A 25001-nucleotide genomic window follows, 5' to 3' on the forward strand; every position below is an offset into this window, starting at 1 on the left:
ATTAAACTTCACATCCTAATAACAGTCTTTCTCAAGTGCCTGTGTAGTACTCACAAAATATGATCCTATATGATGTCACAAAAAAGCATAAGTTCCATAAAACAGAATCATTAAAACCACACTCTATGATTACAATGCAATAAAATTCAGAATTAATAAAATCAGGTGATAAAAGGAAGCTTTCATCAGAAAGTTTTAAAAAACTTCTTCATTAAATAACACTTGAACAAAAGGGAAATTATAAAGAAAAATGATATAATCTAATTAATTAATTAAAGCACTATGTATCTGGGGCACCTGGGTGGCTCAGTCAGTTAAGCATCTGCCTTCAGCTCAGGTCATGATCCTGGGGCCCAGAGATCAAGCCCTGCATCAGCCTGCTTCTCCCTATCCCTCTGCCACTGCCCCTGCTTGTGCTCTCTAACGTGCTTTCTCTCTCTGTCAAATAAATAAATAAAATCTTTAAAAAAAATTAAAATAAAAAAATATAAAACACTATGTATCAGAATCTATAGGATCTATTTTAAAGCAGTTATCAGAAGAAAATCAATGGTCTTAAACATGTATTAATACAAATAAAACAATAAAAAGTAGTGAATTAAATATTCAACTCAGAAGCTAGGAAAAGAACCAAAAGGTAAATAAACAAACAAAAAAGCACCAGGAAGGAACTAGTAAAAAATAAAAGCAGATATTAATGATATGGAGAATAGATAAATAAATAGATATAATTAATTTAAAAATACTATTTTTAAAAAATCATTAAAGAATTCAAACAACTAACCTAATTGAGAAAAAAAGGAGAAAGTCACCAAATATACAAAATAAGAAATGACAAAGGGGAAATACCTATTAAAAAAATTATAAAACTATGGGACTATTTTGTGGACCACTATGCACATAAATTTTTTTTAATGCACATAAAATGTGAAAACACTGATAAAATAGATAATTTTAGGGATGCCTGGGTGGTTCAGTCTGTTAAGTGTCTGCCTTCGGCTCAGGTCATGATCCCAGGGTCCTGGGATCGAGTTCCGCATCAGGCTCCCTGCTCAGTGGGGAGTCTGTTTCTCCCTCTCCCTGTGCCCCTCCCCTCCCCTCTGCTTGTGCTCACTCTCTCTTTCACTTGCACACACCCTCTCTCTAAAAACAAATAAATAAAATCTTAAAAAAAAAAGCAGAGAAATTCTGCCAAAACTTTAAAGACCAAGTAGTCATAATTTTTCATAAATTTTTTCATAGCATAGAAAATGAAGAAAACTTTTAAGTTCCTTTTATAACACCAGTATAAGATTGATACTTATTGCTGTTAAAAATAATACAAAAACAATTACTGACCAATGTAATTTAGGATTATCAAGTTTAAGATATTACATTAGTTTGCTAAGGTTGCCAAAAGAAATACCACAGATGGGGGTGTTAAACAACAGAAATTGATTTTCTCACAGTTCTGGAGGTTAGACGTCTAAGATCAAGGGGTTGGCTGCTACTCCTGCTTGTGCTCTCTCTCTCTCTATGACAAAGAAATAAAATCTTAAAAAAAAAGAAAGAAAGCTGTATTTTGCTTTTTCTGCATCTATTTAGAGGATCATATGGTTCTTGTCCTTTCTTTTATTAATGTTGTGTATCACATTGATTTGCAGATGTTGAACCACCCTTGCAACCCAGGAATAAATCCCACTTGGTCGTGATGAATAATCCTTTTAATGTACTGTTGGATCCTATTGGCTAGTGTCTTGGTGAGAATTTTTGCATCCATGTTCATCAAGGATATTTGTCTGTAATTCTCCTTTTTAATGGGTTCTTTGTCTGGTGGTGGGATGAAGGTAATGCTGGCCTCACAGAATGAGTTTGGAAGTTGTCCTTCCATTTTTATTTTTGGGAACAATTTCAGAACAATAGGTATTAATTCTTCTTTAAATGTTTGGTAGAATTCCCCTGGGAAGCCATGTGGCCCTGGACTCTTGTTCATTGGGAGATTTTTAAAAAATTTATTTATTTGAGAGAGAGACAGAGAGAGCACAAGCAGGGGGAGAAGCAGAGGGAGAAGGAGCACTCTGCTGAGCAGGGAGCCCAACTCGGGGCTTGATCCCAGGACCCTGAGATCACTACCTGAGCTGAAGGCAGATGCCCAGCTGCCCCTCATTGGGAGATTTTTGATTACTGATTCAATTTCTTTGCTGGTTATGGGTCTGTTCAGGTTTTCTATTTCTTCCTGTATCAGTTTGGTAGTTTATATGTTTCTAGGAATGCATCCATTTCTTCCAGATCGCCTAATTTGTTGGCATATAATTGCTCATAATATTCTCTTATGATTGTATTTCTTCAGTGTTAGTCGTGACCTCTCCTCTTTCATTCATGATTTTATTTATTTGGGTCCTTTCCTGTTTTCTTTTTGATAAGTCTGGCTAAGGGTTTATCAATCTTATTAATTCAAAGAATGAGCTCCTAGTTTCATTGATCAGTTCTTTTTTTTCCCCCTAGATCATTGATTTCTGCTCTAATCTTTATTATTTCTCTTCTCCTGCCAGATTTAGGCTTTATTTGCTGTTCTTTTTCCAGATCCTTTAGGTGTAAGGTTAGGTTGTATATTTGAGACTTTTCTTGTTTCTAGAATAAGGCCTATATTGCTATATACTTCACTCTTAGGACAACATTTGCTGCATCCCAAAGGTTTGAACTGTCATGTTTTCCTTTTCATTTCCTTCCATGTATTTAAAAAAATTCTTCTTTAATTTCCTGGTTGATCCATTCATTCTTCAGTAGGATGTTCTTTAACCTCCATGTGTTTGTGGTCCTTCCAATTTTTTTCTGTGGTTGACTTCAAGTTTTATAGTGTTGTGGTCTAAAAATATGTATGGTATGATCTTAGTCTTTTTGTACCAGTTAAGACCTGATTTGTGACCCAGTATGTGACCTATTCTGGAGAACGTTACATGTGCACTAAGGAAGAATGTGTATTCTGTTGCTTTAGGATGAAATGCTCTGAATATATCTGTTAAGTCCATCTCGTCCAGGTGTGTTATTCAAAGCCCTTGTTTCCTTGTTGATCTTCTGCTTAGATGATCTGTCCATTGCAGTGAGTGGGGTGTTAAAGCCCCCTACTATTATTGTATTATTATCAATGAGTTTTTAAAATTTTGTTATTGATTTGTTTATATATTTGGCTGTTCCCAACTTAGGGGCATAAATATTTACAATTGTTAGGTCTTCTTGTTGGATAGACCTTTTTATTATGAGATAGTGTCCCTCTTCATCTCTTATTACAGTCTTTGGTTTCAAATCTAGTTTGTCTGATATAAGGATTGCTACTCCAGCTTTCTTTTGATGTCCATTAGCATGATACATCATTCTTCACCCCCTCACTTTCAGTCTGGAAGTGTCTTTGGATCTAAAATGTGTCTCTTGTAAGCAGCATATTGATGGGTCTTGTTGTTGTTGTTGTTTTAAGATTTTATTTATTTACTTGAGAGAAAGAGCAAGCAAGAAAGAGAGCATCAGCAGGGAAGAAGGGCAGAGTGAGAGGGAGCCTGACTTGGGGCTCAATCCCAGGACCCTGAGATCATGACCTGAGCTGAAGGCAGACACTTAACTGACTGAGCCACCCAGGCACCCCTCGATGGGTCTTGTTTTTTTTTAATCCATTCTGATACCCTATGTCTTTTGACTGGAGCATCTAGTCCATTTACATTCAGAGTAATTATCAAAAGTTATGAATACAGTGCTATTGTATTACCTGTAAAATCTCTGTTCCTGTATATTGTCTCTGTTCCTTTCTGGTCTTTGTTACATTTGGGCTCTCTCTTTGCTCAAAGGATCCCCTTTAATATTTCTTGCAGGGCTGGTTTAATGTTCACAAATTCCTTTAGCTTTTGTTTGTCCTGGAAACTCTTTACCTCTTCTTCTATTCTGAATGACAGCCTTGCTGAATAAAGTATTCTTGGCTGCATATTTTTCCCATTTAGCACATTGAATATATCATGCCTGTCCTCTCCAGCCTGCCAGGTCTCTGTGGACAGGTCTGCTGCCAGCCTTATGTGTCTACCCTTGTAAGTTAAGGACCTCTTGTCCCAAGCTGCTTTCAGGATTTTCTCTTTATCTTTAAAATTTGCAAGCTTCACTATTATATGTCGAGGTGTTGGCCTACTTTTATTGATTTTGAGGGCGGTTCTGTGTGCCTCCTGGACTTGAATGCCTGTTTCCTTCCCCAGATTAGGGAAGTTCTCAGCTATAATTTGTTCAAATAAACTATCTGCCCCTTTCTCCCACTCCTCATCTTCTGGGACCCCTATTATAGGGATATTATTTTGCTTTATGGAACTGCTGAGTTCTATTAAGTCTCCCACTGTGATCTAACAGTTTTCTTTCTCTCTTCTTTTCAGCTTCCTTACTTTCCATCATTTTATCTTCTATATCACTGATTCTCTCTTCTGTTTCATTCATCCTCATTTTTATAGCCTCCACTTGGGACGACATTTTTTATTTCAGCCTGACTAAATTTTAGTTCCTTTATTTCTACAGTAAGGGATTCTCTAGTGTCTTCTATGCTTTTTTCCTAGCTCAGCTTGAAAGTCATTGTTTTAAATTCTAGTTCAGACGTCTTACTTATATCCATATTGATTAAATCCGTGGCAGTGAGTACTACCTCCTGTTCCTTCTTTTGGGGTGAATTTCTCTGTCTCGTCATTTGTTCAGAAAAGAAAAGAAGAAAGAAAGATTAAAAACGATAACAACAATGACAACAGGAAAAAACAAAACAAACAAACAAACAAAAAACAAAACAAAATGAAACGAAAAACTAGATCCTGGGTGTGTTTTGGTCTGTTTGTTAAAAGAACCTTCCAAAAAGTGGTTGCTTTTCTATTTGTAGAATTGCAGCATTTCTTTTCTCAGATCTCCAATTGATTTCTCAGATGTTCAGAATGATTTGTTAACTATCTAGCTGAACTCAAGGGACCAGAGAAATTAGGGTTCTCCTACTCCTCCACCATCTTAACTCCTCCCCTATATCTTAGTTCTAAACTAACATTTTACTTAAAGAGGAAGTGTTAACTGCATTTCTGTTAAGATCAGGGACCGGAAAGGATGCCCAGTAACTATGTTACTATTTCACATAGTACTGGAGGTTTTAGCCAATGCAAACAATAAAGGGAAACCAACTAGAAACAGGAGAATTGGTAAAAGAAGTGAAAAGGTCTATATTGTAGATGATATGATAGTATCCCTAGAAGTCTCAGAGAATCAATGATAAAGCTGACTGAAACAACACAGTTCTATTATGGTAGCAAAATATAATACCAACATATAAAATTTAAAAGCCTTCAGATATACAATAATTATATAATATAGAAATACATTTAGGAACAAACATAAAATATATGTTCCAAATTTATATAAGGATACTTTAAAACACTTCTGGAAGGTATAAAAATGGATTTTAAACAAATGAAAATATATCCAGTGTTCTTGGATAGAATAGTTTAGTATCATAAACACACCAGTTCTCTGTAGGTTCATTTCTAAATTTAATGCAATCTCAATAAAAATACCAAAAATCTTTTCTAGAGAGCTAAACTAAAGTTCATATGGATAAATAAACACACAAGTAGAAAATTAAGGCGAAAAATATGAAAAAGTATTGACCTTACTAGTAATTAAGTGCTAATTAAAACCATGAGATACCAATCTGTCTATTAATTAACTAACCATATTAACCAATATATTAAATGGACCAATATATTTAAAAATAGCAATAAGCAACTAAAATAGAACACAAATAAAACTATTGTGGAGAATGTAAGGAAAAGCACATTCATATACCTGTTAGTGGTATTTTTAATTGTACATACTTTGGAGGACTATTTGGCAACATGTTAAAAAAAATAGAAAAATACACTTCTTTTTAGTGTTTCACTTCTAGGAACCTATCCTAAAGAAAATGTTAGGAATGAGCAGCAAACTAAATGGCCCATGGTAAAATGAATTATGGCACTCCCTACAATAAGGCCATGAAAAATCATGCAGATTATATTTAATGACAAGAGAAAATATTCATGACATATTGTTAAGTGAAAAAAGGAGATGACATTAGTGGCATTGTCAGTATGATCCCAATTTCGCAAATGAGAAGAATCGGTTAAGTAGCCAAACATTGTATGATTCTCTCTGAGATGTGTGGCTACCTCTAATTCCAATATTTATCTTTGTGATTATTGGTCTTTTTCCTAGTAGCCTTTAATAAAAACCCTCTTTTGATTAAAAAAAAAAAGAAAACCCTCAGGGTGCCTGGATGGCTCAGTCGGTTAGGCAACAGACTCTTGATTTCAGCTGGGGTCATGATGTCAGGGTCATGAGATTGAGCCCCACATTGGGCTACCCGCTCAGCAGGGAGTCTGTTGGAGATACTCTCCCTGTCTCTGCCTCTCCCCCTGCTTGTACTCTCTCTTTCTCTCTCTAAAATAAAGAAAGAAATCTTTAAAAATGATACCCTCATATACTTACACGTATCCCTCTGTGTATCTATACCAAGTTTCAAATACTGAATTAAATGTTTGAAATCAGGATGTATACGTTAGTTTCATTTTCTAAATAGCAGAGCTTCATTTTAATGTCAGGGATGATTAGGGGATGGGAGGAGTATGTGAATTGATTAACTGTCTCACTGTTTAGACTTTTTTTGGGCTGCTTGAAATTTTCCTTTGGCTTAATCAATAAGGATCATCTTGCCTATTTACACACCATGCCTTCCTTATTTCTCCTGTCTAAAAGAGCTTTGGCAGCAGGTTTCCAAAGCAGACTCCTTGTTTTATAGTGCCAAGGAATGTCAATGGGCTTAAACGAGATTAGACAAAAAGCTAATGGTGTTTCTGCAGCTAAGTAAGTTTGGAAGCAGTTTTTAAAGTATAATTTTCAATAAGTTACAAAGCACGACTACCTCTTACAAATATAAAATCAAAATGCATCAAAGAACTATTAACTACATCATTAATGAGGGAATAGTAGGATGGTAAAACTAGTTCAAGAAGCATCTGAAGAACAAGAGTCCATATGTTAATCAGGAAAATATTTAAAAAAAAAACATAGAATAAGATTACTGTGTCAGATACAAACATGGTTAATTTCCCACAGGGCAATAAATGATACTTTGGGGGATTATCTTTACTCTACTAAGACAAATACCATGTTATACTATTAACTGTGTTCAAGTTAAACTCCTTTAGAGTTGCAAAATAGCCTAATCAGTATGAAGTAGGAAGTCAAACAAAGGTTTTTCTAGCAAGCTTGTTAGAAACTTTGACCTGGACAGTGAGAAAATCCCCAAGAATCCCTTTTGCCTGTTTCCAAATTTGGATCATTTTTCTTTCTTTTTTTTTTAAGATTTTATTTATTTATTTATTTATTTATTTATTTATTTATTTATTTATTTATTTATTTATTTTAGAGAGACAGACAAAGAGAGCACAAGCAGGGGGAGGGGCAGAGGGAGAGGGACAAGGAGGCTCTCTTCGGGTGGAGAACCTGATGCAGGGCTCTATCCCAGGACCCTGAGATCATAACTTCAGCCTAAGTCAAATACTTAACTGACTGAGCCACCCAGGCAATACTGGATTATTTTTCTTAATAAGCAGGTTAAACCAAAACTGAACAGGTTTCTTTCCTACTGGACATCTTCTATTAATATGTTAACATGCCATATAACTGGTATTTCAAACAAGCAGTGTTTGTAACATGCTGAAAATACAATTTTATTTATTTATTTAAGTATTTATTTTTCTATTTAGTTAAGGTATAGCTGACCCACAATGTCATATTATTTTCGGTATACAGCATAGTGATGTGCCGAGTCTGTACAGTATGCTGCGCTCACCACGATCCAACTACCCTCTGTCACCGTACAATGCTGCACAATACTATGCACCATATTCCCTCTGCTCTATCTCTTGTCCCCATGACTTATACATTTCATAACGGGAAGCCTGTATCTCCCAATCCCCTTCACTCATTTTTGCCCATCCCATCCCCTCTGGGAACCATAAGTTTGTTCTCTGTATTTATGGGTCTGTTTCAATTTTACTTTAGTCTCCCACAACACTTACAAAGTTTATTGAGCGGAGGTAATCTTCCCTTGCTCCTGGAGGAAAAGCCGGGTAAGCATAAAGATTTTCTACTTCACCTAGGTAACAGTTCTAATTTGGGACCAAATCGTCTTCCTTGTCACCTCTGGGGTTATCTTTTCTATCTGACAGAAATCTATGTGGTAAAGTGCTTCACATATCCTGGGCTTTATAGCACCTTTTTTTTTTTTTTTTTTTTTTTTAAGAGAGAGAGAGAGCATGAGCAGGAGGGACAGGGACAGAGAGAGAATCTTAAGCAGGGTGCACACCCAGCACAGAGCCTGACGCTGGGCTCCATCTCAAGACCCTGACATCATGACCTTAAGGCTTAACTGACTGAGCTATCCAGGTGCCCTCCACAGATTCTGGGCTTTAATGAAATAATAAACAACAAAGTCAGACATAGTGCATTTCTCTAGATGACTAAATAATCTTCTGTGTAAACTGAATTGACATGCCCCCCATCTTTTTTTACTTTTCTTGTCAACTGGGGCCTCTGGGAAGCAGACACTGAGTGCAAGTGGGTTATTGGGGTGTGTGAGTTGAACTGTGCCCCTCACTCCCAAAGAGCACAGAGGAGGGATGGGAAGCTCAAAGTCCCCCAGTGGGTCAAGGTTATGATGATAAGCAGGCCACTCTCACTTATGCCCTTTGGTTGTTGGACCCTTGTATTCTTTCTATTGGAGAAAGAGTGTGGCTACAATGTAGCTGCCATTTTTGGCTTGAACTTACTCACTGAGGCATCCACCACAAATCAAATTTGGGCATTTTCTTCTGCCTCACCCCCCATGGTTATTCATGTAAGTTGAGAGAGGGTTCCTGGTGCAACTGTGGTGAGTGGCAAGGGATGTGGCTACTCTAGCTCATGGTTTACTTAAACCCTCTTGTCCTTCTTGGGCTTGATTTGGATGTGTCATTTCCCTCTTATGATGGATTGTCTCTGGGCTCACCTGATCCTATGAGCTGATGAGTCTGACAGAACCCAGGTCTTGATAGGCAGCTCTCCATGCATGGCCACATGGTGTCTCATGGGCAAACATTTGATCTCTTCCAGAGCCCTGCTGCACATCAGGAGCTATTTTTATTTTTATTTTTTTTATTTTTTTAAGATTTTATTTATTTATTCATGAGAGACAGAGAGAGTGAGAGAGGCAGAGGGAGAAGCAGGCTCCCAAGGAGCAGGGAGCCCGATGCGGGACTCGATCCCAGGACTCTGGGATCATGACCTGAGCTGAAGGCAGACGCTTAACCATCTGAGTCACCCAGGCACCCCAGGAGCTATTTTTAAAGTAGCAGATAGGACAGCCTTGTTCGAGACCCTGAGCCTGCATTGTGACTCGCCCTCTGGAGCTTGCCATCAGCTCCTCACTGCATCTTCTCCACCACTGATACCTCTGCTAGCTTCAGGCCTGTTGGGCCATGTGGCTAGAGCAGGGCTGCTTTGCCTGCAGCCTGGGTCCGTTGAAGAGTTCCTTCCTGCTCCAGGCCCCATTCAAAGGGGGAAGACTTTTGTTGTCACATGGTATAGGGGCTGGAGCTCAGAATCTTTGTATGGTTTATCTCTTAGCATCTGATTTTATTTATTTATGAGAGAGAGAGAGAGAGAGAGAGAGTGCATGAGCAGAGGGGAGGGGCAGAGGGAGAAGCAGACTCCCAGCTGAGCAGGGAGTCCAATGTGGGTGACCCTGGGATCACAACCTGAGCCGAAGGCAGACACTTAACCAACTGAGCCACCCAGGTGCCCCTGATGCATTGTGTCTTATCAAGCCTTCAGCATGCTAGCCATTTCTTGCTTATCCAGTGGATCAGCATGATGTCAGCATCGTATATTGTATATACCTAGGAAGGTCGGCTACCTTCCCATGTGCTGGGTCAGGCACATAAAGTGGTAGAAAAACATGACATATATCTCCAATATAAAAATATGTGATCTTAAAAGGTAAAAGAATGATTACAGAAGATATTTTGCCATGCCAATTTTCTGGCTTTGAGACCAAATCATCAGATAATGTATATAACATGACAAAAATAGAGTTAAGTTTTAGACAAAGTATTGAGATTTGCCACAAAACAGGATTTTGAGCATTGTCTTAATAAACTGAACTTAGAAGGAATTTGTTTTTCCTTAATAGGCTACATCTAAGGCATTAATGTTCATGGGAATTTCCTGAACCATTGGGTATATTTACCAAGAACAAAACAAAACAACTTACCAGGCAGGCTTAGCACACATGGTTAGTATTCAACTCACAGGCAAACATTTCTTGTGTCTGAGTACCTACTATTAACAAGGCTGTCCTTTCTGTTACCTGAAAAATAGAGGTACAAGTTGAACAAATCTGGAAGTGTGAACTATTCACCCTACATCCCACAGCCCTGACAACTTCTAGAAGTGGGCCTTACCTACACATGTATAGAGGGCACAGTTGAAGTAGTGCTAAGTGTAATGAAATAGTTTATATGATCTTAAAATTCTTGGGCCACACTTAACAGTATCCTCTTTGAACTTGCAGAATATCACATCAGTGGACAGGGTGCCATGGTGCATCACCCCGACTGACCTGGTAGAAGTATTTTAGGCTTGTTTTTTGCTAATGGGCTAGATCCATGACATTACTGTTCATAGGAACTTCTTGAACGGTTGTGCACACTTACAAGAGGCAGGCCGATCTAAAGCAGCAATGCTGATATTCAACCTACAAGCAAACACTTCAAATCAGAGATGTCTGAGCAAGGCCTCCCAGGTAACTGAAAAACAGAAGTAGCAGTTGAACACCATCTCTACGTGATTTCTCACGGAATCTCTGGCATGCAGCATGATGCCTGGCACACGGCATATATTCTGTAACTGATAGCTTTTATTATTATCCTTTTAATTATCCTATGCTTCTGTCTCTTCTCTACTTCCTCTCCCCATCTCCAAATGTCCCAGAGACCAAAAGAAGAACATCACCCAAAAGAGTCTCGATATTTTATCATAGCTTTGATTTGGCCTAATGCTGATTATAACCTAAGTGCTAATCCTGCCCTGACACTGGGGGGCCCCACAGAAACAAAACACCTGGCACAGAGAAGGGGAAGCTACTTCCTCCTTCTCCCGGGATTCACATTTCACCTTCATCATTCACAAAGAAGGCGAGAGGATGGCGAATGAGGGAAGATCTAGGGGACCTTCAAAAGGAACGTACGAATCATTGGCTGTAAGAACTATGTCATCAGAACATAAAGCCCTGAGAGAAAAGTCCAAAAATAGAGAAAAGGAGCAGGGAAATTAACTTCTGGCCTGCCTCCAAATCATGTAAATATTGCTTAGAGCTCAGCTGAGAGGGAGGAGAGATGCGGGCAGGAAGCTGGGCTGCAGCTGATGGGAGACTCTCAGGTGTCCTCATCATGGTGCGCTTTTGGACCGCAGCGTGGATGGGCAGGACACACAAATAGAGGGCCATTTCAGGACTCCCCAGCTGCAGTCAGCAGGCCCTCTGCGTGCTCTGACTGCCACTGGAAGGAAGCCCGAGCAGCTCTGCCCTCACTGTTCAGGACTCACAGATCACTGGGCTGAGAAAGAGTGGTCTTCGGAGCCCAGGCTGGGAGCCACATGGTGGAGCCTGGCCCTGCTCCGTGCTCAGGTGCTGGGATCTGACCCGTCACCCTGTCTCAAGTCGAGGCGATGGTCATATTTTGGGAACTCTTAGCAAGTCAAGAAAAGGCTTGAGGTTTGAAAACAACCTGGGAACTGGCTAAGAGAGAGGAAGATAAGACAGAACAGGGCTCTCCAAAGACTGCAAAACTTCGGGATGACAGATTCTCAGTAGCATTGGAACCTAGGGATCTTATTCTTTAGGGGTATTAAAAGTTCATAATTAAAGAGAAATGTTTCTAATTATGGAAACATTAGTTTTTTGTCCTTTAAGAGGTGGGTTTGTTGACTTCTCTGTTTTACGTAACTAACCCTTAACCAAGATGATGATTAAGAGGTAGATTAAGTGGACGGCACAATATAGTGCATTTCTGGGCACTGAATTATAGCTTGATATCACTGCAAATCACTTTATTTTATTTTTCTGAGCTCAAGTAATAATTGCAGTACCTCGTCCCTTGTTATGCTTACTTATGGTTTTATTCTGGGAAGCCAAAGGATTTTACCAACATAAATTCAATGAGCCATCAGACAGCTTGTGGGTTAATTCAGGTTTGAGCTTTGCTTTTTTTTTTAATTTAATTTTATTTAAATTCAATTAATTAACATATTGTGCATTATTAGTTTCAGAGGTAGAGTTCAGTGAGAGATTTATTTTATAGATAGAGGCAAACTTAGAAACATTGATCAACCCAGTATATTGGCTTAGCCAAGAAATACACTTGAAATAAATTTTAGAGACATTTTTAGGAAGCATAAGCCCTATTTTTTTTTTTAAATAGCAAAAGAAACTACAACAATTCAAAATACAAAACTTGATGCATGGATTTGATATCTGTGTCACTGCTCCAGGGAAGAAGTCAGCCTTAAAAGTCCTGCAGGTTAGTTGAGTTGATGTCCTCACCAAGGGCGAAAGGAGACCTATTGTTTTCTCCCATGACTGCGTAGCTACCATGTGCTATGCATTCGTTTACTCACTCGTTCAGTGGGCATTCGAGTCCCAGTTATAGGTGAGTTACATTATTTGGAGGCAGTATCCTATGTTTTGAATTTTTTCTTTTTTTGGTAACAGCTTTATTGAGATTTAACTCACCTTCCCTACAACTCACTCATTTAAAGTGCGCAACCCAGTGGTATTTAGCGTATTCAGAGTTGTGCGGCTATCATCACGATCGATTTTCATCAAGCCCATGTGACCTTTTGATTCTATCTTTGATTTCTCTAGGCAAACGTGTTGGCTTTTGCATATTTTTGGTAAGAGATATTTTACCAAATTAGATTTTTCGGTTAACATTGCTAAGTACATATTATGGCACCCTTTGACTATGAAAATTTAACGGTCTTAAATGCTACTTCAATTCTTTTTTTCCACATTCACAGATGGAAAGAGGCTCAGAGAAGCCAAGATGCTTACCCATGGCCACGGCACACCTCACTGCAGCTGGGCATCAAGAGCACGCCTCATCTCTTTAGGCCACAGCGTTCCACGTTCTGCAAATAAACCCTGGGCCACCTCCCCTGCACTAGCTCAAACTAAGCAGGCCAACTAAAATACCCTTCTCCTCCCCTCTCCAAAAAAGCCCCCATACTGCTTTCTGACAGGTGTGCGTATTTCATAGCATCTGAATTCAGTGTCCACACTGCTGGAGGGAGTATACTGTACATCCTACTCCCTCTCCAGAAAGCCAGATTGAGAGCAACACCACCAGGCTATGGGAAAATCAAGTCCAGGCTGAAGCAGTCAGCATTACTGAATTGTACCCAGACAAAATAGCTAGCATTAACTGAACTCTTTTTCTTTTTTTTCCTTTTTCATGTTTTCCAAAAACAATCTCAAGTTCAGAGAGGCTAAGCAGCTTATTCTGGTTATCATATCTCTGTCAAAGCTGCGTGTTGTGAACAAAACCTAATGCAAAAATATAAATCCGAGTGAATCAAAATAAATCATAGTGGTTCATAAGCTTGTTCTTTTATTTACAACCTCCCTCCCTCTCCTTTTCCTTTCTTTCTTCCCGCCTGTAAGCACCGGGGAAGGGCCTGCACCCAGGACAACTGAACTTCTACCTACTTGTCTCCATGAGCAACACGTCTCGTCCTTCCTTCTCCCCAATCTCGACTCCCCTCCCCAGCATTCAGGGGCCCCAGAACAATACTGTCCAGTTTCCACGTAATGGCCTCATTAGTGGGCTATGGAATTAATCAGTAGGTTAAAAATTATTAATTTTAAAATTTACTATTACTATTAAAAATTATATATCATAGTATATCATATATAGAAATTTTTTATGCACTACACTGTTGAGTCCCAGATTTAATTAAAAAAATTTTTTTGAACATTTCTGGAATGAAGAGAGGATGGGACTTACAATTGGACGACACTTTATAGCTGCTCTCAGCTAGACGGTACTTGTGACATGTGGAGCGGGTTGTTAGTCCAGGTGCCAGGACTGCATCACTGTGATCACTCATTATTTCCATCAGAAAACTATTTAAGGACAGTTAAGGAAGGAATAAGAAGTTTGGTTGTTTTCTGAAAGCCTTCTGTTGACACCTAAGATAAAGAAGGTGCCAACATCAAACCTTGAGGAAAATCCTGGAGACAACAGTGGTACCCTCTTTTTTTTTTTCCTTAAGCACTTTTAATTAATTAATTTATTTGAGAGAGAGAGAGGGAGAGGGAAAGAGAAGGAGAAGGAGAGGGAAAAAGTGAGAGAGAGCACACGAGCGAGAGAGGCAGCAGGAGAGGGAGAGAGAATCCCAAGCAGACTCCATGCTGAGCGTGGAGCCTGATGCAGGGCTCGATCCCAGGACCCTGAGATCATGACCTGAGCTGAAATCAAGAGTCGGATATTCAACCAACTGAGCACCCAGGCGCCCCAGTGGTGCCCTCTTTTAAGATGCTTCATTCAACATATATTCAAGGGCACAGAGGGGAGAACTTAGATATTGATGATGGACTCAAAAAGCTGAATTCAAGGTAAAGAGGTTTTTGGACCACAATACCAATGTATTTCACTCATGGGGGAAAAACTATGTAAGCCTAAAAGTTTTAAAATAAACATAAAGTTCTAAATAAACATAAAACTTCTAAGTGACAAGAAAGCATTGCTCAACATTTGATGACAGCAAAAATAAATGGTACACAGAAGAATATACCTCTTCTAGTCAATGGAATCTTAGTTTAATAAAATCCAGTATATGTGCATACTAGGTCACTATGTAAAATACATTTTTCTTGTGGGTTGAGGTCTAAACATTTGAAAGCCCCTGCTTTAGGAACTTTCATTAAAGATCAAACCAAACCAAACAACAGGCAAATCAAATGATTCTTTCTTACTTCCACATGTCTGAATCTCTGCCCCTCTTTAAGTGTCTCAAGAGCTGCCCACATCCCTCGCTCTGCTCTCTGCTTTCTCAGCAACTTTTTATTCTTTCAGAAACGTTTTATTTTTTTAAAAAGATTTTATTTATTTATTTTATTTATTTGGGAGAGACAGTGACAGAGATCGTGAGAGAGATCACAAGCGGGCAGGAGAGGGAGAAGCAGACTCCATGCTGAGCAGGGAGCCCGAAGTGGGGCTCAATCCCAGGACCCTGGCATCATGACCTGAGCTGAAGGCAGACGCTCAACTGGCTGAGCCACCCAGGCGCCCCATGAGACGTTTTAAATATAATGAAAAAAACTTCTTTGTACCACATAATGAACAGTTCTCGAGTGCACACTGGGGTGAGCACCACCTAAGTCAAGAAATAGAACATCCCTGGCACTCTAGTGTCCCCCACCCCGATCGGGACTCTTCCCCCTCTACAGTTCTGTCATCACTGTATACATACTAAAATCTATACACTTGGTTTTGTCTGATTTGAGCTCTATGTAAATGGAATCATTCTGTGGGAATAATTTGTCTTTCTCTTCAGTCAACACTGTAAGGTACATCCACGTTGTGGCTTGTAGCTCTAATGTTTTCTTAGGGTCAAGTTTGTATGACTATTCAGTAATGTATTTATACTTTCTATTCATGGGCATTTAGTTTGTTTCCAGCTTTGGGAAATGATAGACAATATTGCCATGGACATTTTCATGTATGTATCCTGGTGGATTTGGATTGTTGGGAATAACAGAGTTCAACTTTCTTCAATTTAGCTACATAATACCACACCCTTCTCAGATAGGTTACAAATTTACAGTCTCACCAGGGTAGGAGGGTCCAGAGGCACTTGACACTTGACATTGTCAGGTTTTTACAATGTTGTTAGTCTGAAGGGTGTTTAACAGTATCTCATTGTTTTAAATTTGCATTTCCCTGAGTAATAACAAGGTTGAGTAATTTCTAATTTATTGGCCATTTGGATTTCTTTTCTGAAGAAGTGCTTCCCTTTAAGACTTTTGCCTTTCCCTCCCATTGACTATATGGTTTTCTTCTCACTGATTTGTAGTTCTTCATATATTTTAGAATTCTTCAGTCTGATACGTTAGCCACTAGTCTCATGTGGTAATCTGAGTATAAATTAAAAATTCAGTTCCTCAGTTACATTATCCATATTTCAAATGCTCAATGGCTACATGAGGCTAGTAGCTACTTTATGGGACAGCAGAGAACTACAGAACGTTCCCCCCCTCACAGCACTTTCTACGGGGCAGGAGAGAGACTACAGAACATTTCTGTCCTCACACAACATTCTATAGGACAGGACAGAACTAGAGAACATTCCACCGCACAGCCGATTCCACCGTACAATGTTGCTCTAGACACTTGTCTCTGTTGCTCATGTGTTACAAGTATCTCCCCACGTCCATTAGTTTTTCTCTGGTTCTTTTGATGAATGAATGTTTTTGAATTTAATCAATCTTGTCCTTTTTGGTTAGAGCTTTTTGTTTCTTTAGAAATTTCTTCCTATCCCAAGGTCATGAGGATGTTCTTTAATGCATCCGGAACTGGTTTTGTGTTAAGAGAGGTAAGGGTCCAATTTAATTTTTCCCCGATAGATTGCCAATTGTCTTAGCCCTGTGGTAAGGGCTATCTTCCTCCATTGCTGTCACCTATCACAAATGAAGTGTCTGTATTTGTTTCTATTACCTTTCCACTTTTCAATCCATTTCAATGTCCTTTCCATTTCTGTTACTCAACCATAACTGCTAGGGCTGAGATTCTCAGCCACCTGCCCCCAAGTCTAAAAGATATTCTCCAATCCTTATTTGAATTCTCGGTAGCATCAGGACAGTTGACCACTCTTATTATTTTTTTTCCTGAAGTTTTCATTTTTCAGTAATCTCTACACCCAACATGGGGCCCCAACTTACAACCCTGAGATCAAGAGTCACATGCTCCACCAACTCAGCCAGCTGAAGCCTTCCCCCTACCACTCCTGTTTTGAAGTACTTTCTTCTCTTGGCTCCTGGGACAGTGCCCTCTGCTGTTTTTCTTCCTTTGTTGGCAGCTCCTCCTTTCTGACCTGTACATGCTAGAGAACGTAAAGGCTTAGTTGTGAACCCTCATCTATTTTTACTCTATGCTCTTATCCTTGGTAATCACGTCTATTTGGAAGGCTTCAGATTCCAACTACATGCTAATGACTCTTGCCTTTGTCAGGGATAGGTTCAATGATTAGCAGATCTAATGCAAACTGGACAGGTTTGCTGGAACTTCTAGACTTTTTTTTTTTCCTTGCTCTTAATAGCAAGGAATGGAAAGTAAGCTCACATCCCCACTAGATATGAATGAGGGGGAGTCTGGCCTTCATTGCTGTTGGTAGCCCTCTCCCAATGGGAAAAGTCAGGCTGTGCTCAAGTCAAACGCAGAAGAGAACACAGCGGAGTTACAGAACACAGGTGGGGCCCTGAAACCCACCTGACCTCTACACTTCCTGGTAAGTGAACCAATAAAGTTCCTTATTTTTAAACCACCTGGAATCAGATTTCTGTCCCTAGTGGCAGAAAGCACTCTAATGAATCTAAGTCCCAAACTAGCATGTAAGGCAGAGCTCTGCTCTGAGCTCCAGGTGTGTCTATCTAAAATGCCTATCTGGGGCGCCTGGGTGGCTCAGATGGTTAAGCGTCTGCCTTCGGCTCAGGTCATGATCCCAGGGTCCTGGGATCGAGTCCTGCATTGGGCTCCCTGCTCGGCAGGGAGCCTGCTTCTTCCTCTCCTTCTACTGCTCCCCCTGCTTGTGCTCTCTCTCTCTGTCAGATAAATAAAATCTTAAAAAAAAATTTTTTTTTAAATGCCTATCTGGTATTGTCACTTGGTTCTCTTATATGCATCTCAAACTTCAGAGGTCCAAAACTGAATTCTTGATCTTTGCCCCCAAATCTCCACTTCCTCCAGAATTTTCATCACAATAAATTGCAACCCTATCCACTGAACTGCTCATGCCAGAAACATCTGGGTCATCCATGATTCTTGTCTTCTCTCCCCATACAACCCAATAAAGTCTAGCCAACCCACCTCTAAAATATTCATTGAATTTGTCCACTTTTCTCCATTTCCACTGTGGCCCCCCCTAGTCCACACCATCCTCATCTCTCTCCTGGACAACTGCAATGATCTTAACTGGTCTCCCTGCTCACTCTCATACCCTCAGTCCATATTCCTTATAGCTGCCAGTGATTTTGTTTTAATCAGTAATTATTTCGTTTTCTATAGTGTAGCAGTTAGAAGAATGGACTATGGAGTAGGACTGATGGGCTAGTTATCTACTCCACACAAGAAATTACCCCAAACCTCAGTGGTTTGAAACAATATTGGATATCTCACAGTTTCTCTCAGTTGGGAATCCGGGCAGACTTTTAAGCTGGATACCTGTGTCTCAAGGTCGATCAGGAGGTGGCAGTCTTACGTGAAGCCTTAGCTGGGACAGGACCTGCATCCAAGCTCACTTGTGTGGTGGTTGGCAGGACTCAGGTCCTCACAGGTTGTTGGTTAAAGGCCGCTTTCAGTTCATTGCCTGAGAGGCCACTCCATGTAGGGCAGCCCACTACATGGTAGCTGGCTTCCATCAGTTGGCTGTGCCCTGCAGTGCTTGGCACAGGTGAGTCCAGTAAATGTTGCCTTGTTATCCTGATGCTGAAGTGTAAGTCCACTGCAAATGTGTCTATGTCCCCTTGCTGCCAGTGATATTAAGGTGGAACTTGGACTTGATCACTTCCCTGTCGTACAACCTTCAGTGGCTTCCATCCCACCTGGGAGAAAAGCCAAACTCCCGATAGTGCCCAAAGCCCTGCCAATTATCCAAACTCATGTTGTGCTGTTCTGTTCCTTACTCACATTGCCTCAGCCCCAGTGAACTTTGAGCGTACCAGGTTCTTTCCCAGTTGGGGGTCTGGACCATTCTTCCCTCAACTCTGCCTGCCTAACTCCTGCTTACCCTCCAGATCCCAGCTTCATTATTATTTCTTCAGGGAGGCCTTCCTTGAATGCTTGATCTAAATTAGATCCCTGGGCATATTCTTTCATTGCACCTAGTACAGCACTCCCTACTGTTTGAAATTACATATTTATTTATGGTATTAGTTGATCAACATCTGCCTCCCTCTTTAAACTATAAACTCAAGCCAGGGCCTGTATCAGTTTTGCTTACTGTTGCATTTCTGCCCACTAACACAATGTCTGATTATAATAGATATCCACATATTTAATATAAAAATATTTCTTTTAGGAATTTCAGAATCATGGGGAAGTATCTAAGTTGTCCTTTAATGGGTCAAGCTGGCAAGGAACATTTGCATTCCTCAAATTCTATAATGAAGATTTTGTTTACCATAAGGCAGTTTCAGACTCATGTGGTTGCTACGTAGGGGTCAATAATATGAATCCTTGTTGTGGGCTGGGCATAGATATAATGGACACTTTTCTAAAACATGCTACTGAAAGACAAGTTGAAGTACAGACTAATCTTTTAATCCATATATTTAAATACCAATCTGGGCAATAGCAAAATTAGAAGCCTACATATTCAATGGATTTTTTTTTATACAACCAAGACATTTTTAATGTATGAATAAAACAAATGAAAAGTTAGTAATCACAGCTATCTTTAGAAGCTGGATCTTGAATATAAAAACTTCAAATTGTTTCCCGTTTCATCTCTATTTCTTACTTTCCTTTATCTCAACGTTCTCTTTCTTTTGGCCAGTGTACTGCTGAATTGAAATTACAGTCAGAGTTTTCTGAGCCTATCAGCCTAAGAAATTCCAGCATATTTCCCCCCTGCACCTATACACATTGCAGAGATTTATCATTGTGGTTCAAAATTGAGTATTTTCAAATTTCTTTTAGCCACATATTGTTTAAGTTTGTTCTTACCGCCAGTTCCTGATCCTGCTAGATGCTGCTGACTTATTTGGCAAAGGGAAGCATGAATCTTATAACTATTGCCAGGAACATTTAGTTACTAGTAACCTCAGGTCACTCTTTACCTGGTACTGCGGGAATGAAGGGACACATGAGCCTGTGGAAGAACTCTGGAGCCAGAGTGTCTGGAGCCAGCCAATTTCCCAGGGGCAAATTCTGGCTTCATCGGTTACTAGCTGTGTGACCCTCTGGCAAAGTGACTTAATCCAACAGGGCCTCAGAATCCTCATTTGTAAAATATAGATAAAAGTGGCATTTATCTCACAGAGTTGTTATGGAGATTTAAAAAAAGTTAATTTTCGTAAAGCTCATGGAATGATTTCTGGTAGATAGTAAGCAGTATATATGTGTTTGTTAAATATTCATACTTCCTTTTTGGAGGGTTAAAAAAACAAAACAAAACGTTTTTCTATCATCAGGGCTATATCCTCCAGCTAGAACTGGAGGATACTGAATATAGATCTATGTAACACATCCAAGACATGTGACCGTTCCATGTTGGGTATAGATAACAGAGCTTCTCTGGGCTTTAGATATTTCATCTACTAAATGGTAGTATCACCAGTCCTGTCCGTCTCTTGCTCTGAAGAGTAAATAAAACAACGCCGGAGAGCACCCTGAAGAGTCTATGTTCTTATGCACCCTTGTGGCCATAAACATACATATGATATTTCTAAGATTCTGGGGAATTTGTGAGGGGTATTCTATAAAGTTAAATTTATCCCACATTAAAATCAGTTCAAAGAAAGAGGCCAAACATGAAGCTCATTAAGAGCTTGAATTCAAATTACAAAAGTATATACATGATTGATAATTTGAAGACTGACCAACCCAATACGTTTTTGTGTTTAATCAAAAAAATTTTGCATTAAAAAACAAACACAAAGCCTTTCCAAATCATCCCTAGTCAGTGGTATTTTCACTCCTGAGAATGATTCGGCCCAATTTAGGGATTTTATCGTTTCTAGCAATATACCATAGAATTTAAGTTGAGAGTTCACTTATTACAGATAAGAACATATTTGAATTCTATCTGGCCTTCTTCACGGCACACTATGTGGAAGTGGCTGAAGCGCTAACAGATCCTTCTTACAATGTTTCAAATATATAGGTTTTTATGAATAAGAAACATTTCTTATTAGTTAGAATCTTAGGCTCAAGTAAAAGAAAAATTTGGCATAGAATTCTAGAGTCTTTCTTTAATTTCCTGATAATTCTTGGTGTTCTTGTATTTTGGCATCATTTAAATTTTTGAACGAGTCCTTTATCTGGAATTGCTCGAGAAACAGTTTAAGTTAATTAAATAGCACAGTTCTTATGCCCCTTAGAAATTTTATAATGGGGTCATTAAAGAAAACTGGAAGTGGGATCTTCCCAAATTACTCTAGATGGTAAAATATACATTGTCTCCTGTTAGCAAGTGGTAATCTTGGATGTATGAACAGTATTAAATGTTACCAATAATTCCTGTGTATGCCAAGAGGAAGCGCGATTCAAAGTTAGCTGAACAGAATACAGGAACAGGTGGGAGCGTAGCTGCGTTGGGGCTAGTCTGGCCTACATGAGTGGCTATCATCCCGAAGAGAGGTGGGCTGCACACGTCATCCCAGGCCGGGCCACATACCCGCCTGCCCTCACAGTTTAAATGACATGACAACACTTTTTTTTTTTGAAACTAAATACATTTTAATAGAAAACAAAATACAAAATAACTCTTTTCAGAAAACAGAAATATTTAATCCTTTTTCCACGAATTCGAACTTGCTTTATCCTCAAAGCACAGTTTTAGATGCGTGCGTATGTACTTACGATTTGTTTCACAAAGTGTTCATTAAACCACTATTGCAATGCAGGAGGTGGGAGCGAATGAAGGCAGGAGGAAAAGACGCTGAGCGAGCCACACCTCCGAATAAATGGGCATTTGGAAATTTCACATCTTCTAATTCTATCTTTTGCTTCATCGCTTCAAATTCTTTTCATTTCTTTACCACCATCTGTCCTTCCCGGGGAGAGAACTGTTCACAGAAGTGCAGCCATGAGGAGACTCTTCCTCTCGCACAGTCACCGCCAGAGCCCAGGACTTTCTCAAACCAACCCACCCACCCACTTCTAGACACATGTCAGCCGGGGTGACCCATCGTCACCCAGAAAGTTTCCCTTTCTCCCAAAACACTGTGCTACCAAATTCTCTGAATTCCCTGAACCTCAAGATTCCAAGTATCACAGCCAGTGCCAGGAGTAAAACCTGAAAGACGAGAGCAGAGAAGGCCCCTCTGCCAGTGCTAGGTTTCCTCTTCTCAATAATAATAATAATTATAATTATAATAATAAAAAATCCTGGTTCTCTGTAATTACGGAAAAGGAAAGCCTTTTCGCCAGGATGATGCCCGCCCCTGTTCCTAGTTCCCACCCCCGCATTCCTACGCCAGGAAAGCCCCCTTGTGCCCGCCGACTGAGCAGCGGGGACCCCGTGGCACCACTCCTCGTGAGGGCACCCTGCAACCATCCTCGGACCAAAGGCAGCACCCGGCGGCGAGGTAAGCAGCATCTCGGGTTGACACACGGGAAAATGAGACAGACACACGAAGGTGCTCACGCGAGGACACGGGCAGGATCTCCATTAAGAGCTTGCAATCCGACCCCCAGAGCCTCTTCATGCTCCATCTCATGTCCAATCACAGCACCTTCCCCCTCCAGTCCTTCAACATGTGGGGGACCGAGTGCAGGGGTGATGAGCTCAGGATGTCTGCACGGGAGAAGGGGGAGAAGCGGGGAGTCTTTCACAGTCAGTGATTCAATCTCAATTTGTCCTACGACTTGCAACCTGGAGGCTTTCCACTACAGCCCCAGTCCGTTACCACAAAGATTAAAAAACAAAAATTAATGTTCCTGATTTTCTTGTGTGATTCCAGTCACTAGAAGAAGGTTGCAGGCCATGAACTGCACACTGAGTACATTGCTCATCTGCCCGGTGTACACACCCACCAGTTCCCCAGAGGAGCCGTCGGCAGGCGTGCTGCAGTAAGTGTTCCTGATGTCCCAGACGCGCACGGAGTTGTCCATGGACGCAGACGCGATCAGACTGCTGTCCGGACTGAAGGTGAGGCTGGTGATATTGTCCGTGTGGCCTCTCAGTTCTTTATAAAGGGTCCCGGAGGCCAAGTCCCATAGCTTCAGCCGCTGGTCCTCGCCAGCTGATGCCAAGTACTTACCGTTGGGAGAAAAGGCAAGAGAGAGCACGGGGCCGCGGTGGCCCGTGAAGAGCCTCACCGAGTTGCCCTGTTGAGCGCTCCACAGCCGGACAGTCTTGTCGGTCGAGCCTGTGGCTAAGTAGTTTGAATTAGGGTGGAACTTGACGCAGTCCACATCTGCCAGGTGGCCGGCATATATTCTCAGCGGGTACGTCCGATCAAATGACCACAGCCTCGCGGTGCGGTCGTGGGACCCACTGGCAAAGTACAGGCTATACGGGCTAATGTCCAGGTCCCACACAGGGTAGGCATGTCCTTGGTACAACACAGTGTTGGTGAAACTCCCGAGGTCCCAGTACCTAATGGACATGTCTTCAGAACAAGAGAGCAACCCTGAGCTGTCTGCGAGGAACCTTGTGCTGTACACTGGTCCACAGTGTCCCCGTAGTATCTTCATCTCTGTGCCCGCATTGTCATCCTCATCATCCTGGGGACAGTAGGGGGAGGGGCGAGTGGCAGAGAGACACACAAGGGAAAAATGTTTAGTGGTCTGCCATGACAACCAAACAGTCCAGCAAAAAGAAAAAGAAAAAAAAAAGCCACTACTTGGGAAATAGCATCTGCCCAGTAAACGACAGCGGTCTTTGCCCTGAAGGGCGACCCCAGGAAAACAACTCGTAATTGCCCAACGGAATAAAAAGTCTCCTGCAACTTACTAACCGTCTTCCTCAAATTCATCTTGCAGCTACGACTGTCAAATTAAGAGCACACAAATGCGAGGCTATCACACAGTAACGACCGTAGACCTTACTGTTAGGCTGAGCATAACCGATTTCAAAGGCTGCTTAAAAGATTGCCCACGGTGACTTCCATTGTTCATCCTGATAGACATCTTTTGGAAAGATTTACTTCTGAATTTACATTAAGTTCTCAGATTCTTTTATTCTGTGGGCCTGTCTTCATCTGCTGGTTTTAGCTGCTTCATAAGCCACATTGCTCCCTGTTTCTACTCCACTAAGAAAATTCCTGGCACGTTCATTACTCTCATGAGTGGGGTCAATGATGAAGGCAGACATGGTCTCACTTCAAAATTAATACAAAACCACTGCAGGAGGTTAGCCAAAATAAAGCCCAGACATATCAGAACAAATAGTAAACCAGAAAGGTACAGTTATCAATAACTGACACTCACACCTTGTGACCAGGCATAAACTGCCAGTGTCCAAAAAGAAATAAAGATGAAGTTTTAAAACTCCAACTTTCTAGAGGGTCTCAAACATTTTCCCGAGTGAGGCATGGGTTCAGAATGGCTTTAAACAAAGCCGAGTGACTCATGGGATTCTTGGAACTAAACTCCTGTGTGTGGGGACAGAAAAGAAGACAGCCACTCAGGGTACCGAGGGGGGAAGTCCCCTTCCTCACCCTCTTTCCCACAAGGACGGTATCGCTGTTCAAAATCCATTTTCCCTTCATTCCCTCACAGACAAGCTCCTTAACACTACAGCGGTCTCTCATCAAGAATTCACAGATTAAAATGGGTTTTAATTAACACCAGAAGAATGAGGAGTAACAAGAGTTCAAACCAATCGGCTTTGTTAGCTTAGATATAAATATGTCTGTGGGCCTTAAGTTCTTGTACAGGAAATGGCATCTTTTTAACTTCCTTTTGAAAACTATTAAATTCAAAATAAAACAAACGCCTTCAATG

General features: G+C 40.5%; 1 protein-coding gene across 4 annotated transcripts in view; it reads right to left on the bottom strand.

The window, feature by feature from the left end:
• Window positions 1-21795: 21795 nt before the first annotated feature.
• TAF5L (TATA-box binding protein associated factor 5 like) overlaps window positions 21796-25001 on the bottom strand; it is a 30817-nt gene continuing 27611 nt past the window's right edge. For all 4 annotated transcript variants that reach the window (XM_028104600.2, XM_028104603.2, XM_028104602.2 and 1 more), the window contains exon 5: window positions 21796-23780. In XM_028104600.2, the coding sequence (XP_027960401.1) occupies window positions 22983-23780 (798 nt within the window). In that variant the 3' untranslated portion in view covers window positions 21796-22982. The remainder of the gene's footprint in view (window positions 23781-25001) is intronic.

This window comes from Eumetopias jubatus, unplaced genomic scaffold, assembly GCF_037043125.1.
Source record: "Eumetopias jubatus isolate StellerSeaLion01/CBP00866 unplaced genomic scaffold, mEumJub1_p1.0 scaffold_17, whole genome shotgun sequence".
NCBI classification, from domain to species: domain Eukaryota; kingdom Metazoa; phylum Chordata; class Mammalia; order Carnivora; family Otariidae; genus Eumetopias; species Eumetopias jubatus.